This window comes from Sarcophilus harrisii, chromosome 6 (assembly GCF_902635505.1).
Source record: "Sarcophilus harrisii chromosome 6, mSarHar1.11, whole genome shotgun sequence".
In the NCBI taxonomy this organism is placed as follows: domain Eukaryota; kingdom Metazoa; phylum Chordata; class Mammalia; order Dasyuromorphia; family Dasyuridae; genus Sarcophilus; species Sarcophilus harrisii.
This window is the reverse complement of record NC_045431.1, coordinates 50,623,406-50,640,025: the sequence shown is the minus strand read 5'-3', so window position 1 is coordinate 50,640,025 and position 16,620 is coordinate 50,623,406. Positions and strand designations below refer to the sequence as shown.

General features: G+C 32.6%; 1 protein-coding gene across 4 annotated transcripts in view; it reads left to right on the top strand.

Moving 5' to 3' along the window:
• Nucleotides 1–13,869, top strand: part of CENPC (centromere protein C) — a 53,833-nt gene extending 39,964 nt beyond the window's left edge. For 2 of the 4 annotated variants that reach the window (XM_031943947.1, XM_003773228.3), the window contains exons 13-18: nucleotides 2,683–2,790; nucleotides 3,061–3,168; nucleotides 5,505–5,600; nucleotides 8,096–8,250; nucleotides 12,545–12,635; nucleotides 13,649–13,869. In XM_031943947.1, the coding sequence (XP_031799807.1) occupies nucleotides 2,683–2,790; nucleotides 3,061–3,168; nucleotides 5,505–5,600; nucleotides 8,096–8,250; nucleotides 12,545–12,635; nucleotides 13,649–13,740 (650 nt within the window). In that variant the 3' untranslated portion in view covers nucleotides 13,741–13,869. Of the gene's footprint in view, nucleotides 1–2,682; nucleotides 2,791–3,060; nucleotides 3,169–5,504; nucleotides 5,649–8,095; nucleotides 8,251–12,544; nucleotides 12,636–13,648 lie in introns of those variants that run through there. The other 2 variants (XM_031943946.1, XM_031943948.1) reach the window with 2 other exon arrangements.
• The last annotated feature ends 2,751 nt before the right edge of the window (nucleotides 13,870–16,620 follow it).

Genomic DNA, 16,620 nt, shown 5'->3' with positions numbered 1-16,620 from the left:
TTCAAGAAAACTTGCAAGGGGAGTTGACAGATACCCCAGAGGAGGACTGAATTTGTTCTTCCTACCTTTGCCTCACTTCAACTATCCTTAGCATTTTTGCGGGCTGTGTTTTTTAATGCCTCCTTCACTCTATGAAGAATTTTTGGAAATGACAGCCAAATTGTCACCTGTATTTTCTTTGTTGTATGAGAATTTCATATTCCATACCAAGCTCATTTCCTATACTACCATAGTTACACCAGTTTTAGGTTTTTAAATCATCAATTTCAGGTAACACAATAAAATAATATTTATCCCAGTATTCAGAACCCATTAACTCTTCAGTGTTTACTGAGAAGGTTCAGCTGACAGCTCTCAGGAGAGCTTAGTTTTATCTTATTTTTTTTTTTATTAAAGGGAGAAACCAAGATGATTCTAAAATTCATATCATAGGCAATAGCTAGATAATTTGGGGTGAAACTTCACAAAACTTATAGCAGAGCTGATAGAAATTAAAACATAATTGATAGAAATTTTACAAATTTGCAAAGCATATAATTCAGAGAGCAGCATAGCATCTTATACAAATATGTATTAGATTAAGTTTACCAGAGAGAACTTTGCTTAAATATAGATTTAAATTTCTGGCAATAATATTCCTATGTTACAGATAAATGTTCCCACATTTCTAAGATCTTGGATTCAGAATAAACAAGTTCACAATTTTAGCATGCATCAGTTAATTGTGATGTTGACTTGGCCATGTCCTATCTTTTAAGTCTCTCTTTAAGGGAGAGAAGTGTATGGAACATTCCACAGAGAGGGACAACATCCCAAAATATAACCTAGATATTTTTGCTAAGAGTATCTCAAAATTTGCTAAGATTTTGTTCTGTTAAGTTTGTTTGTTTGCAGTTTTTCTGCAGGCTCAGGTTTGACTTCAGTCCTCTTTTAGTTATATTAATGAACCTACCTTAAAAGACATAATAGGCCAAATCAAATTAATTGATGGAGATAAAAACAAGACAAAACCAAAATAAAACAGAGACTGAGAGAAGGAAAAAAAAAAGTATTTTTTAAATCTTATATGGTCACATGTCACAGTAGTTCTCCTTTTGCAAAGTTGGGGAGCACAAATACTGTGCTACAGTATTTATCCTACACTCAAATCTATCCTACACTCAAGCATCTGGGAGTGAAGTGGGGATGTGCAATTGTCTTCAGAAAAGGACTTCATGTATTTTGTGAAGAGTTCTTCAACTTTACGTTCCCCCTGCCCCCCAAAATGCCCAGTAGACTTTTTGGTCACTAGTATTCCCTGAGATGTCTGGACTCTTCAGTTGTATCTTGCCTTAGTTGAAGAGTAGAAAAAAAATACTAGGGTGAACATTTCTTACCTTTTGTTCTGGAGAAGGCCAGAGGGTTTAAATCACCAAGTGATGAGGTCAGGATAGCAGTTCCTAGTTCGAAATTAACAAATTCACAATGGCCATTTTCTTTGACAAAAGGTAGATTTATTTAGAAGAGGTTATACACAAACTGAAGAGATAAAATAGGTATCAGGGAGTGAGTAAATATGAAATAGATTTGTGAGACTAATAGGGTTATCAAGGAAAATTGGAGGAAAATGCCATTATCTGGCACCCTAAATCCATAAAAGAGTTTTAGCACACTAACTAGAGTTAGCTATATAATGAGGAGAAAGACACCATTCAAGGGAAGACATCATGAGGGAGAAAGAGAAAGAACCTCATATTTAATCCTGGAAAGGATTAAGTCACCAAATTTATTTTTTAAAAAGATGTTTTTTTTACTATACTTTTTTTTTTTTATTTTGCCAAATTTATTTGGAGTTGTTTTCTTCAGTCAATTTCTGTGCTTCCATTTCTAAGTTGTTAGTTTTTTTCCTCCCAAACTTGCAAAGTTCTCATTTCTTTCTTTCTCTTGTCTTTTATCTCTCTTTTAAGATACTTTTTGAACTCTTCTAAGAGAACCTTTTGAGCTAGAGATCAGGTTATGTCTCCCTCTGAGGCTTCACCTGAAGGCATTTTGCCTTTGCTGTCCTTTTCTGGGTTTGTGTTCTGATCTTCCCTGTCTCCACAGAACTTTATATGGTCAGATCTCTTTTTGTTTTTTTTCCTGATTTTTAAAGGTTGAGGTCTGTCCCTAGGATACAGGGGATATTTTCCCAAGTTTCCTCTGCAAGTAAACGGGTTTCTCGCCGAAAGTGGGGCCAGCGGTACTGCTGCAGGATTTCCCACTTATACTTAGGTGGGCCTGGCCAAGTCCTGCCTGTTATCTGTAGTTGTGTTGGAGAGCTCACAGCTGGCCTGTTTTTCCACTGGCTTTCTGAACCAGGACAAAGTTGACAACACTTCTGTATTTTGGCTAAAAGTCTCTCACTAGATTGGGGCCATGCTTTGCCTGCACTGGACTACATTTCCCCATGCATAATTGAGAGAGACCTTCCCCGAAGTCCTTCCAAATATTTTAAATTGGAAAGTTATTACATAATTGGGTACTGTCACTCCAAAATCCATTCAGAGGCTTGATCTAGTGTTGATTTTGAGGAATGCTGAAGAGGGCTCAGGCAATGTCCTGTCTACTCTCTCCCATCTTAATTCTGTCCCAAAAAATTAATTTTTAAGATTTTTGAAGACCTATGAAGATATGTAACTTCTTTCTGTTTTTAACATTTCTAAGTAGACCCTCCTGACAAAACGCCATGTGTTCGTCGTACCACAAGAATTAAAATGAAACCTTTGGAATACTGGAGAGGAGAGCGAGTAGACTATGAAGGCACATTATTAGGTAATGCTTAACTTTGATTGGAGTGCATTTTATTTCATTTTGAGAGAAACTATGATTTTTTGTGTTTTTTTTTATTTCTATATATTGTACTGAACCCTCAGAAGAAGCATGAGAAAATTTTTATAATCAAGGAATAAGTTATCAAAACACTGTCACCTTTTCTTCTTTCCTTCTATAAACTTTTGGTTACTTAGTCTAGACTAAGTATAAAAATTATATAGTAAGGACTGAAGTTGAAATTAATGATGAAACTTTCCTCATTTGTTTTAGATGGATTTGCGGCCAGTGGGACAATATCTAATGACAGAGTTTCGCCCAGAGAGAAATCTAACAGAAAAAGGGAAAAAGCTCATACAGATTCTTGTGAAGATGAACAAAGTATGATCTTAATTGCTTAAATTTTTTATATATCTTTTGTTTTATTTTGCTATTTAATTTTAGAGCTTTAAAAAATTCTTTTGAATATTTTGAAATGTTTCCTTTAACCTTTAAGGACTAATTAGCATAATACTTAACATTTAACAGAGTGCTTGGTATCTATTAGACACAATAACAATGTTTATTCCCTTTCCTCTTCTCTCTTCTTCATCTTCTTTAAATAATTGTATAATAGAAAGGTTTCTGGATTTAAAGTCAGAATATTTAGGTTTGAATCTCAGCTCTGCCTCTTTTTTGACTTTCTCCATCTTTGAAAAGAGAAGATAGGAATTGTGGAGGAGACGGCCTCATAAAATGTGAAAAACACTGGGCTTGGTGTTGAGAGATATGGATTTGTCATTTAAGATCTGGACTTTGGCCAAGATCTTGACCCCTTTAAGGGGTTCTTTATTCTTAAATTGATCAAGATCGGGAGTTTGTAACCTAGAGTCCATGAACTTGTTTTTCAAACTATTTGATAGGTATATTTTATAATCGGTTTTTTTTTTTGTTTTGTTTTGTTTTTTGTTTTTTGGAACCCTCTGTTTTACATACTTAAAAACATTCTGAGAAGTGGGTACAATAGGCTTCATGAGAATGTCTTTAAAAGAGATTCATACAAAATTTGAGAACACTTGGACTAATTAGATAAGTAGATAGACAAAGCATTTATTAATCTTTACCGTGTGCCAGGAATTGTGCTAAGTGCTGGGAATACTTCTAGCTACCATTATAATGGGGAAAGAGAGTATATCTATAAAAGGACCCATGGATGATAAGGAAACGCAATTATGAAGAGACATGAAGTGGAGATTACAGAAAGTGTCATGGTGGCCCAATTCCTGGCTAAATAAAACAAAACCCTCAAAAGTCAGGAGAACCTGTGAGGACTAGATGACCTCTAAGATTACTTTCAACTCTTATGAATCTTAGAATTTCGTAAATCTAAAATCTTCTCTCAGCCTCAATTGCTGCTTTTATAATGAAGGAATTATGCTAGATGACTTTGAAGATCTCTTCCATCTCTGATCCTATAATGTCACATGTTGCCAAGGAATTAAGTATTCTGTGTAGACTAATTTCTACATAATTTAATCTCTGTAAGTATAAAACCTCTTATTTTGGCAACTTCCAAAATTTTATGCATGTCCTTCCCTTGAGGCAAAATGGTTTTTGATACCATAGGTTCATAAATATAGACTTCAGTCCTTATACTGTGTTTATCAGTTGGAATTATTAAGTCATGAAATGGCTCTAAATTGGAACTTTTCCTATTTTCTCCCTAATTCTCGTTTTGTAAGATTACACTTCTTATACCCACCAGTATTTCTTCTAGAAGTAACTTATTTTCCCTTCTTCCCTTTTACCTATAGCATCTAATCTTCTATGACCTGGGAAATCAGATAAATAATCTTATTAGAATGGTGTCTGAAACAAATATAAATTGGCTTGATGGATGAATTAGAGCTTTAGTTCAGGGTCTTTGTGGCATGATTTTTTTTTCTTCCCCCCTGAGGCAATTGGGGTTAAGTGACTTGCCCCCAGGGTCACATTGCCAAGAAGTATTAAGTGTCTGAGGCCAGATTTGAACTCAGTTCCTCCTGACTTCTGGGCTGGTGCTCTAGCCACTATACCAACTAACTGCCCCGTGACATGTATTTTGACTCTATTTTTCTTTTCCTGCGGTCTTCATAAACTTTCTTCTAATAGTTGAAGTTGCCAGAGTTATGTTATGTTTAACTTACATTTGTGGATTTTATCTCATTTATAAACATTTAAAATAATTATTTGTAATATTAAAAGAATCTTTAAAAACAGTTTGAAAAGTTCTAGTGATGTTAGCCTTTTCACTTCAATCTGATTTTTTTGTCTGATTCTTAGCAAAAATAATTTCATTTTTGGTGTTATTTTAAAAAATGGAATTTTAGAATTGAAAGTAATTTTAGGGCTCATCATATCAAATCTTCTTACAGCTAAATAAGGTAAGGCCTACAGAAGTTAAGTGAATTACTAACCAAGGTCATTTAGTTAGCTAGAATCAAGACTAAAATATAAATTTCCTGTTTCCACTTCACTAACCTTTCTAATGTACTGTACCTAGAGAATAGGATTTAAACAGTTTTTCTTCAGACTAATAAACACTTGGAATTTGAAAATGTTAATTTTCTTTTGGGTTCTTATAATTATTATAGTCTTCCATAATAAGATTCTTTACAATTTAAAATTAATTATATATGTTTGCATCATTAGCTTACCAGTTTTAAGTATTTGCTGTGTATTTTTGCGATATTTTTCAGAAAAGAAAGCAATTGCTGCCCTGAATGTATCTCTTGGAGATCCTTTTAAACCAACTTGTGTATTCGATCCAGGAAGAGAACAAATGGTTTTCAGGGGTAAGGTGTTGAATAGACATCAAGACTAACTTCTGATTTATTTTGCTGGTATGACATTTTTCATTACTCAGTCATTCATCAGTCATCCAACAAGAATTTATTAAGGGAATTCTATGCCGGACACTATTTCCTGGGGGATCACACAGACAAAAATGCTATTCCTGTTTTCAAGAAGTTGCTTTTCTGATGAGATAATATGTAATAACTATTTACATATAAATATATATATGTATGTGTGTGTGTGTGTGTGTGTGTATATATATATATGTATGTATATATATATATATATAATCTAAGTTGAGGGTAATCTTAGAAGTAAAGCATTAGCAGTAGAAGTAACTACAAAAAAATCTCTTATATAGAAGGAAGGACTTGAGCTTACTTTTGAAGGTAGCCAGGTAAACTAAAAGGTAGAGGTGAAGAGAAAGAACATTCCAGGCACTGGATGTAGTTTAGAAGGGAGGTAGGGATTTTGAGTAGCAGAGGTGAGCAGGGGACATTTCAGAAATGAAATGGAAAATAGAATGTTGTGTATGAAGAATAGTTAAGTAGACCCATTTGGCTGGAACAGAGTATACATGAAGGCAAATAAGTAGCAAATTGACTAATTTCAAATTATGAAGGATTTAACGGAGGAGTTTTTATTTGCTGCTGGAGATTTTTGAACAAATGAGTGACATAGGCAGACCTGCACTTTTTAGGTGTATCACTTTGGAAACTGGGGAATGAATTGAGGAGCAAAAAAATCTGAGACAAGGAGACCAAGTGAGGAAGCTATTGCATTACTCCATGTGAAAAGTTATAAGGGCCTTTAAAGAGCTGTGAGTGGGGAAAAAAGATGCCAGATAGGGAGATGTTATAAAAAATTGAATCAGCAGAATTTGATAACTAATTAGATATGAGAAGGGAAAGGGATTGAAAAGTTGAAGATGATCCCTTAGTTGTGAACTTGCACAAGTAGAAAAATGATGCCCTTGATAAAAATGAGAAAAGTATTGTAATAGAGTTATATTTGAAGGGAAAGATGATAAGTGGTTTTAGACATAGTAGAGGATCATGGATTAAAGACCTTGAAAGAACCCTGGAAGTCTTCTAGTCCATCAATTTTATTTTATAAATGAAATACTTGAAATTCAAATAAGCTCATAGGATTTGGGATTAGGGAGCTATTTAGAAAGTTCCTTGCAGCTTCAGATCTATAATCATATCTAAATCTGTGATATTTTACTATGACATTCAGAGTGAGAGGGAAGAGAAGCTCCAGGATAGTATCATGGTTTATAACCACTTAAAAGGATCAAGCAAAGCTTGAAGAGACTGAAAGAATGAAAAGGGAACGGACAGACTTTCTTAGACATTTCTTCACAGTAGACCATTTTCTCAGTCAAATTGAATGAAAGACACACAATACAAATCTTCATTCTCTTAATTGGCAATTTATGAAAAAGCATTATGGCTCTCCTCTAATAGTGTCTCACTTGAATAAGAGCTTATCTTTCCAGAGTAATTGCTCAACTTCTACAAAATAAAAATTATGGATTACCCAAAAGGCAACAGATGGGTAAAATTGAAATGTGTTATAATAACAATGATCATGAAAAAAGTGACACATACGATTGGAAAGGGGGTGAAGGTATCACTTAGAATAAATGAAAAATAGACAACATAATTGTTTTGCTTGTAGCCACAGATACCTACCTTTAGAGCAAAGACTCTTTATATAGAATAAGTCTGCTGTGGAAGACTTAAGGGAAAATTGGATTCAGAATTAAGAAGGCATAGGTGTGTTTTGATCTGTCCTACTGAAAATAATCTACATATTTGTGAAACCATGAAGCTATCAATGTCTGACTTTACTAACTTTACTCCATGGTTTTATTTATATTCCCCTCCCTCCTGGGTAATTGGGGTTAAGTGACTTGCCCAGGGTCGTACAGTTAGGAAGTGTTGAGTGTCTGAAACCAGATTTGAACTCAGGCCCTCCTGACTTCAGGGCTGGTGCTCTAACCACTGTGCCCCTCCAGTTTTATTTATCTTGATCAAGTTATGTATCTAGAAATGTACATGGATAAAAATCCTGGGAACTTTAGATGAAATCAAGACATATAATAACTCTATACCTATTTTAACATTTTCTGATCAATATTTTGAGCCTCAAAAATATTTAACATTTGGAGATTGCAATTTGAGTGACAGTCAAGGGAAAAAGTAGAAGTATATGATAGTTAATGCATGCAAGCATTTATTTAATTGAGCTGATTTCCACAAGGGTCACATGTAAGTGGATCATAGGATTTAAATCTAGAAGGGACTTCAAAGTTAATTTAGTCATCCTCCTCATTTTATAGAACAAAACTTCATAATGGAAATGAAATAGCACAAGAAGTTATTAGCAGAACTGAGATAGGAACTTAGATGTTTTTAATGTAGACCATCCTACTTCTCTAATATACATTATGTAACTCACATGCTATATCTTTCTTTCAAACCCTTAGACCTAGTGAAGCTTAAAGGTACACATGAATTTTGTGTTCAGGATGACACGCTGAAAATGTTTAAAATTTTGAATACTTCATTATTTGCCACTGGCACATTGATCTTGGAGCCCTTTAAAGAAAAGGGAAAACAGTACGTCTGTTCAGATACAGTGGTGAGTATCCATTTTCTTCCTGTATTTCTTTTGTATTATAGGTTGTATCCAATTTTAATGGCCTTGAGAAAGCACCAAAATAGCTATTTATGAACCTTAATAAAATGGAAGAGTAACTATAATGTATTGAGGTTTTTTGTTTATAATCTATCCATCTTAGGAACAAATATTTTTAACATGCTTTGTGCTATGCTAACAGATCGAAAATAACTGAGACAGTTTTATCCATAAGAAATTAAACAGAATCATAAAATATGGAAATGATTATATCTTAAAAGATAGGAAATCACTTTAGTATTAATAGTCATTTCTTAGCAACCAATGGCAATTTTATCATTGATTTGTTGGAACAAAGGTGAAAATTATCACTAATTTAGAAGAAAGTATAAAGAAATAAAGCTATAACATCCTATTACAAAAGTTGTAACGTGATATACAAAATAAGTTATTGATTTTGAAAACAGGAGGTAAAGAAAATCAATACAGAGTACCATCATTTCTTAACAAAAATTAAAAAGTTAAATAGCAGTTTCAACAGTGAAGAGGCCTAAGGAGCCCAGAAACTGCGTTTTATCAGAAAATACTTGATATTTCTAAGTGGAACAGCATGGCAACATCAACTTAGAATATAATCTAGGTTTTCAAAGGGAGGATAGTGAAAGACTTTGAGCAGTGTTGCCTTATGAAACGCTGGGAGAGAGAGTAAAAATTGCAGAAAAGTGATGTCTACATAAACCATAGCATTCTAGAAATTCTTAGGCATGAAACTTTAAGGACAATAAATATAATTGATTGGATTCCAATGGACAGTTAAAATAAATGAGTAACAAAAAAAGTGAGCTACTAGTGGGACTTTAGATTTCTTTTCAGTAAACAAGGGAATGCTCAATTACAATCTGAAAATCTTGGGGAATTTAAGAATCAGTAGGGGAAAAAATGAGATAAAGGACCCAAGCAGAGGAAGTCTATGACATTTGAATGATTCTAAGTTGAATAATTCAACTCTATGCTCTTGACCAATCCATGAAAATGCTATACTTAGTATGGTATACTATTTCTTTAGTTTAATTTAATAAATTGATTTAGGCAGGCTAATACCTTATCAGTATGCTGGCTGACTTCCCCACCTTTTCCAAATGACATGATATGATTCTTCTTATCTTTTGCTAACATAATAATCTATTCAAACTTCCATTTTGTACTTTTCCTCTATTGATTCTCCAAATTTGTCTTTGATATTTTTGGTGTTTAGCTCCTGATTTTTCAAATGTATTTGATGATAAATATGTAAATCTGTCATTGTAAATCACAGTCCATTAGTGGTTTCTAATTCTATGGACTTCTTGTCTAATTCTTTCCCAGATTCCTCAAGAGCGGGAATTTTTAACCTGGGGTGTACGAATTTGCTAGGGATGATAAGGAAATCTGGGAGCTTGATGTGAATATATGTGTATAATTTACACATATCCACTTAACATACGTATATATATATATATATATATATATATATATATATACACACATACACACACACACACAGACACACACACACACATATATATATATATATACACACACATACACACATATATATATGTTAAATATTCGGTATTTTAAAAAAGAAAAAGAATAGAATTTGTAAGCCACAGATCAGTGAGTGAGGTTACTTTCAGTTCCTACAAATTACTAAAATGTATTATTGAGCTTTTATGACTTTATCATGAATAGGTCTTGGCCTACCACCCAGCATTCCCATTGCTAAGTATTTACCCTAAAGAAGGCAGAGATGAAAAAACTAAAATAAAGTACTAAGAAGTATTAGAAGACAATGAACTGGTACAAAGTGAAATAATTAGAAATAGGAAAATAATAAGCATATTGACTGCTATGTAATATTGGGCCTGCAATGTACTAATGCCCCTCAAATCTTTTTCTACAAGTTAATCTGTAGCCATAAGTTCTACATCACCTATTTGTGAAGCTCACTTATTTAAGGCTAGTATGATCCCTATTTAAGGCTAATTAATCCCTAGTTAATCTTTAAAATAGTCCAATAGTCCAAAACAATTTTTTGGACCCCCATCACATCCTCCCAAAGTGAAATGTGATACTAACTAATTATAGTTACCAAGCTTGACCCAAAGGATAGATGAGAAAATGCTTTTTCCTTCTTCCTTTGCAGAACTTGAGAACTATGGATGTGGCACATTATAATTATCATGAATAACGGAAATCTTAGATTTGGCTAGTTAGCATTGCTACTTTTTTCTTCTTTTTTTCTTTGAAAAAGGAAATGGCTCTCTTTAGGGAAGAAAGTATGTGGTGCAAATGGTATATATTTATAAATGAATGTAAAGTAAAAAAATTCTTTTCAAAAGATAGATTATGTCAAATCCATTTCTTTCTTTCTTTCTTTCTTTCTTTCTTTCTTTCTTTCTTTCTTTCTTTCTTTCTTTCGAAAGAAAGGATTGTATAAGACTCCTGGACCAATGGACTTTTGTAAGACATGGCTTATCTAGATGTTAATAAAACATTCTTTTTGAGTGATGTGGGCTAGACAAAGTAGAATTTAGTGAGTTTAGAATTGGTGACCCAGAGAGTAATTGTTAATTGTTCAAAGTCCTTTGCAATGAGATCCTTAGTGGAGTCTCCCAAAGGCCTAGGCTTAAACATATTTAACTTATTAGTTACTTGGCCTATGGAGAAAGGTGCTACCCTCATAAAATTTGTAGACAACCCAAAATTAGAGGGAAAACAAGCAGCTGTGATAATGGGGATCCAAAAAGATTGTTGTTTTGGACTGTTTTAAAGAAGCTTAAAGGATTAACTTCAGAAATAGAAAATGTAGAACTTGTGGCTACAGATCAACTTGTATGAAAAAGGTTTGAAGGAAATTATTAGTACACTGCAGATCCAATATTGTATAGCAGTCAAAAAAGCTACTTTTTTAAGGGAGGATGGAAAGTAAGGAAGTGATAATCCTCTTGTACCATCAGAGCCACATGTATTCAGTTCTGAGAGCCTTATTTTGGAAAAGTCATTGATCCACTGCAGTGAATCAAGAGGAGGGGAGAGTAAATAAAATGATAAAAGGCCCAGGGATTATAATCATTCATTGGAAGATCAATTGAAAGAATTAAATATGTTTTAATTTGGAGAAAAGAAGATTTAGTAGGAATGACAATTGTATTCAAATATTTGCTTATGGAATATTATTGGAAGAAGGATTTTTTTAAATCTAGGTAGCCCCAAAAAGTACAATTAGGAATAATAGATGAATGGCAGTTGTAGAGTTATAGATCTAGGCTTGATTTAAGAAAAGACTTCCAGATCATTAGAGATTTTGTATGATGGGGTACATTGGGAGGTAGTTTGTAACCCTTCGATAGATTTCGATGACCAATTGTAGAGGAAATTGAATTTGGAGTAGGGTAGTCTCTGAGTTTCTTTATAACTTTGAGATAGTGATTAAAGGAATTTTGTAGTTTGCATGTAGATTACTTAAAAAACATTGTTTTAAGAGTGTTAAATATACATCAATGTCTTAAATATAATGCTATAACTCATTGGCATTTCAGCCTAATAATTATGTAAGCTAACCAAAAATGACATTCAAAGTTACATGAATTTACCATGATAATGGCTACAAACTATTTCTACAAACTAGTCTTAATTTCTCATTTTTTGAACATGAACATATGCCATATGCTTTTTGCTTAAATGAATTCCATGTAATAATTATGGAGACAAATTTCTTTTCAGATTCAATATCAAAAATAAAAATTTCTTAGATTTTTCTGATTTTTAGGTTTTCTGATCCTTTCAGAATCATTTATATAATTGTTCTTGCATATAAAAGTTTTTGGTACCTTTAGCTTACAATTTTAACAGATCTATTTTGATATTTTTTAATGGAGCTTTTTGTTCCCTGGCCTATTTTTTAAATTAACAGGATGCTATCCAAATATCAAATGTTTCTAGGTTTGTTGTGGAGTTCTCTCTGCATATATATATATATAAATGTGTTGTGAATAAGTTTTGATACATTCGATGGTGGTACTCTATCAGGGTCTTAGCACTTTATTATTTTAAATGTAATAATTATATGTTATTAGTGTTCTTATTGTGACTGTTCTTATTGTGGCTTCCTTATGGTAAAATGATAACCTTTAAAAAAAAAAAACTGAGGGAACATATCACCAAGAAGATCAAATTTAAAAAGAAAAATGTTTATTATAAAAATAGAGCTTTTAAAAATTATAATTAAATGGAGATTCGGTTTTATATTTTGCAGGTATTCTTTATTGTCAGTGGTGATCTTATATGTACTTTACATGAAACATCTTACAACTTGACTACAGGGGACATTTTCTATGTTCCTTCAGGTAAGATTGAAAGAAAAGTGATTTCAAAGGAATTTATTATTTATTATTATTTTTTTATCGTTTATCATTATTTTTATATAAGAACACAGTAGAATTAAAAGCCATATTAAATAGGAACTGAATAGGCTGGTATGTAGTTAAGATACATAGAGAAAATGATTATTAATGAACATTGAGCATAGAAAAAATTGGAATATGGAATCCTCAAATAGAAGGAAAAATATAATACTCCTTAGTAATTTATGAAGAACTAATATGGTCATGCTTACTTGATTTACATACTTCCATTTTTATCCTTTTGTTATTCTACCTCAAATACATATTATATCTGTATATAATTTTTTATATGTATACATGTAAACATATGTGTACATACTATTAAAGAAATAACATTTTATTTCCTAACAAATTACTCCATTGTGTATATACTACAGTGCTCTGGCTTTACATGCACTCAGTGTGAACCTGATTTCTATTGTTTTCTATTATCCAAGCTAATTTAGGATTATTTTCTTGCCTAAACAATTCATAAAGTATTTGTCAGTCCAGTGTGACCTTTGCTTTCCTAGAGCTGTTGGTTAAGTCTTTGAACTTCAAAGACTTTTCCTTTTCTAATCTGAGTGCATTCCATTTTTGGCTGATCTCAGAAACTAAACAGCATCAGATCTTACTTATGTAGGAGACTCTTAAGGAATATTGGATACTATGAGTTTTTCCTTTTGAGAAGCAATATGCTTCAGTAGATATGGCACTGAACTTGGAGAAATATTTAGGTTCAAATTTTGCTTCAGATAATTTACTGGCTGTTTGACTCTGGTGAAGTTACTTCTCTCTGTATCATTACTTGAAAGATAAGAGACTTTTTAAAAAATAGGAATTGAAGTACTTTTATTGGAATTAAGCATATTAAATGTATTTATTCTTAAGTATACAAAAAGTTGGTCAAAGGGAAATAAGTTAAATTTATGAAGGAAATTTCATAATTTTACTGTTTTTCCTTATTTTGCTCCTAGGTAATTTTTACAACATAAAAAATCTCCTGAATGAGAGAAGCATTCTTCTTTTCACTCAGATAAAAAGTGAAAGACCAGAAAAAGAAAAATAAATTACATGTGTATGTATACATAGCATTCTTGTATAGGTGGACCGTTTTTCTTGAGAATGACTTTTTGCCTGTGTTTGAATCATAAACATTCTATTTTGTGTACATAATATATAAATACTTTCAAACTTCTTTCATTTATGTGTCTTGGTTTTTTTTCCCCCCCTTAAAGGAGGGAAAGGGACCCACAGGTGTAAAAAATGTTTCTGCCAAGGTCTTAGTAACATGAATAAGACAATAAAATTGTTACTTAATCAGTAAAATGAAGAACATTTGTTTTTGTCAAAAGAAAAATAGTTAACTAGTTAATCATGGATTTTTTCCTTTTCTTTGAATTGTTACTGGTTAAATAAACTAACAAAAAAATTGAAATGAATATTATTTTGGAAAAAGCTACTCTTTTAAAGTGGGAGAAACAAAGCAGCTGCCAACTTAATTTTTGTATCTTCTCCATATATAGTAGTTGAGGAAATGCCACATTGGTTTGTGTTTCAATATATATTTTACCCCCTAATAGGATTGTGCTAGGTATCATGGTCTCATTAGTTTAGAGTGTTACTATATCATTCATAATGAATGGTTTTAAATGATGCTTGCAAACTGTCCATGTGTACATTATTTTTAAGAAGATATATTTTTGCCAGTGATTAAAATGTAAGAGCTATGTTTTTAATCTGAAAAGTATTCTAAAGCTAAGATTTTTAGAAAGATTTTTTTTAAATCAAGTGTAGATAATGTAAAATTTATTTTCTTTAATGAAGATTGAAATGGTAGGGGTTTTTTGTTTCAGTATTTATTAATACCATTCAATTCCATTTAAACTTAATAAACACGAAGTGGTGTTATGTGCAAAGCATATTATGCTAGATAATGGTGATTAAAAAATAAAGATAAAATAGCCCCTCTTTTGATGGATTATCTTGGGGGAGATATATAACAAAAATGACAAATAAGAGAGTTGTGATAATTGGGAGGAGAAGATTAGAGAAGGCTTCAGCAACAAAATGAGCTGACCACTGAAGAAAGTCAAGGATTATTTGAGGTTCAATTGAACAAGTATATTCAAAATATGATCATATATGCGTCATTCAATATGGTCATTCAATGAATAGATTTTTATCAAGTGCAACTGTGCAAAACATTGGGAATGAAATGGAATGGAAAGAAAAGTAAAAACAGGTCCTGACCTCAAGAAGTAAACATTTTAAATTTATTTAATAATCCAGTATCATTTGGATGTTCAGATATCAGAAATCCATGAGCATTTAGAAATTATCCGGTATGTTTCAGGTCTTAGGACATCAAAGACAAAATTTGAAGAGTGATCCTTAAAGATCTTACTTGAAGTTTGGGGGGCACTATTTTTTTTTTTTTTTAATTACAGCTTTTTATTTACAATATATATGCATGGGTAATTTTTCAGCGGGGAGGCACTATCTACACTATCTGCATGACACTCAGACTAAATACAAAGTACTTTGAAGGGCAGGAGGTACTAGCAACTTGGATACTTAGGGAAATTTTTATGAAGAAAATGATATTTGAAAAGGAATAAATGGAGAGGAAGTGTATTCTAGGCATGGGGGTAGCTAGAGCAAAGACTAGAGGTGGAATATCAGGTGTAAGGAATAATTACTCATTAACCATTTATTAAATACTATGTCAGGAATTAGACAAGTAGTCTTTGTCCTCAAGAAATTTACATTGTAATGGGGGAGAGAATATGCATATATAAATATATACATATTGTCTATTTTTATGAGATTAATTAATGAAGGGTAATTTAGAGAGGAAAGAAAGGGGAATGTCTGGAGGAAGGCGATATTTGAGCTGAATTTCGGTGGAAGTCAGATTCTAAGAGTAATAAAGTTGAAAAGAAAAAGGAGGGTGGATACAAGTATTAAGCACCTATTATGTGTTAAGCACTTTACAAAAACATTTGATTCAAATAACAACCCTGACACAGATACATTGTTGGTAGAACTGTGACTGGATCTAGTCATTCTGTAGAGCAATTTGGAACTATGCTCAAAAAGTTATCAAACATATTCTTTGACCCAACAGTGTTTCTACTGGGCTTATACCCCAAAGAGATCTTAAAGGAGGGAAAGGGACCCATAGGTGCAAAAAATGTTTCTGGCAAGCCCTCTTTGTAGTGGCAAGAAACAAAACTGAGTGGATGCCCATCAATTGGAGCTGAATAACTTATGGTCTATAAATGTTATGAAATATTATTGTTCTGTAAGAAACAACCAACAGGATGATTTCAGAGAGGCCTAGAGAGACTTACCTGAATTGATGCTCAGTGAATTGGGCAGAACCAGGAGATCATTATATATGGCAACAACAATACTATATGATGATTAATTCTGTTCGATGTGGCTCTCTTCAACAATGATTTCAACAGATGATTTGGACCAGTTCCACTTGTTAAATGATGAAGAGAGCCATCTACACCCAAAGAGAAATTTTTTTCTTCCTTTTTGATCTGATTTTTCTTATATAAAGAGAGAAAGGTCTTTCAAAATACTAGAGAAATAAGGCTACTTGGCAGCTCCTTCAAGTGTTATGATTCATAACTGTGGAGGCTTTTGGAGAACTGACCTGCCCCTTTACTTAGGCATGGTCCTTAACACATTGTTTTGTAAATAAACAGCTTTAATAAATTCAAAACCAAAATAACAACCCTGTGAAATAGGCTTTATCCCCATTTTAAAGCTGGAGAAATTGGCAGGATAACTGTCCAAGACTGCAGTTGAACTTAACTTTTCCTCATTTGAGGTCACTTGAGTGTTCTAATAGGGAACTGCTGGAGTTTACTGAGTGTGACTTCAGGCATATACTTTAAAAAAAACACTGGCAGTTAAATGAATCAATTGGAGT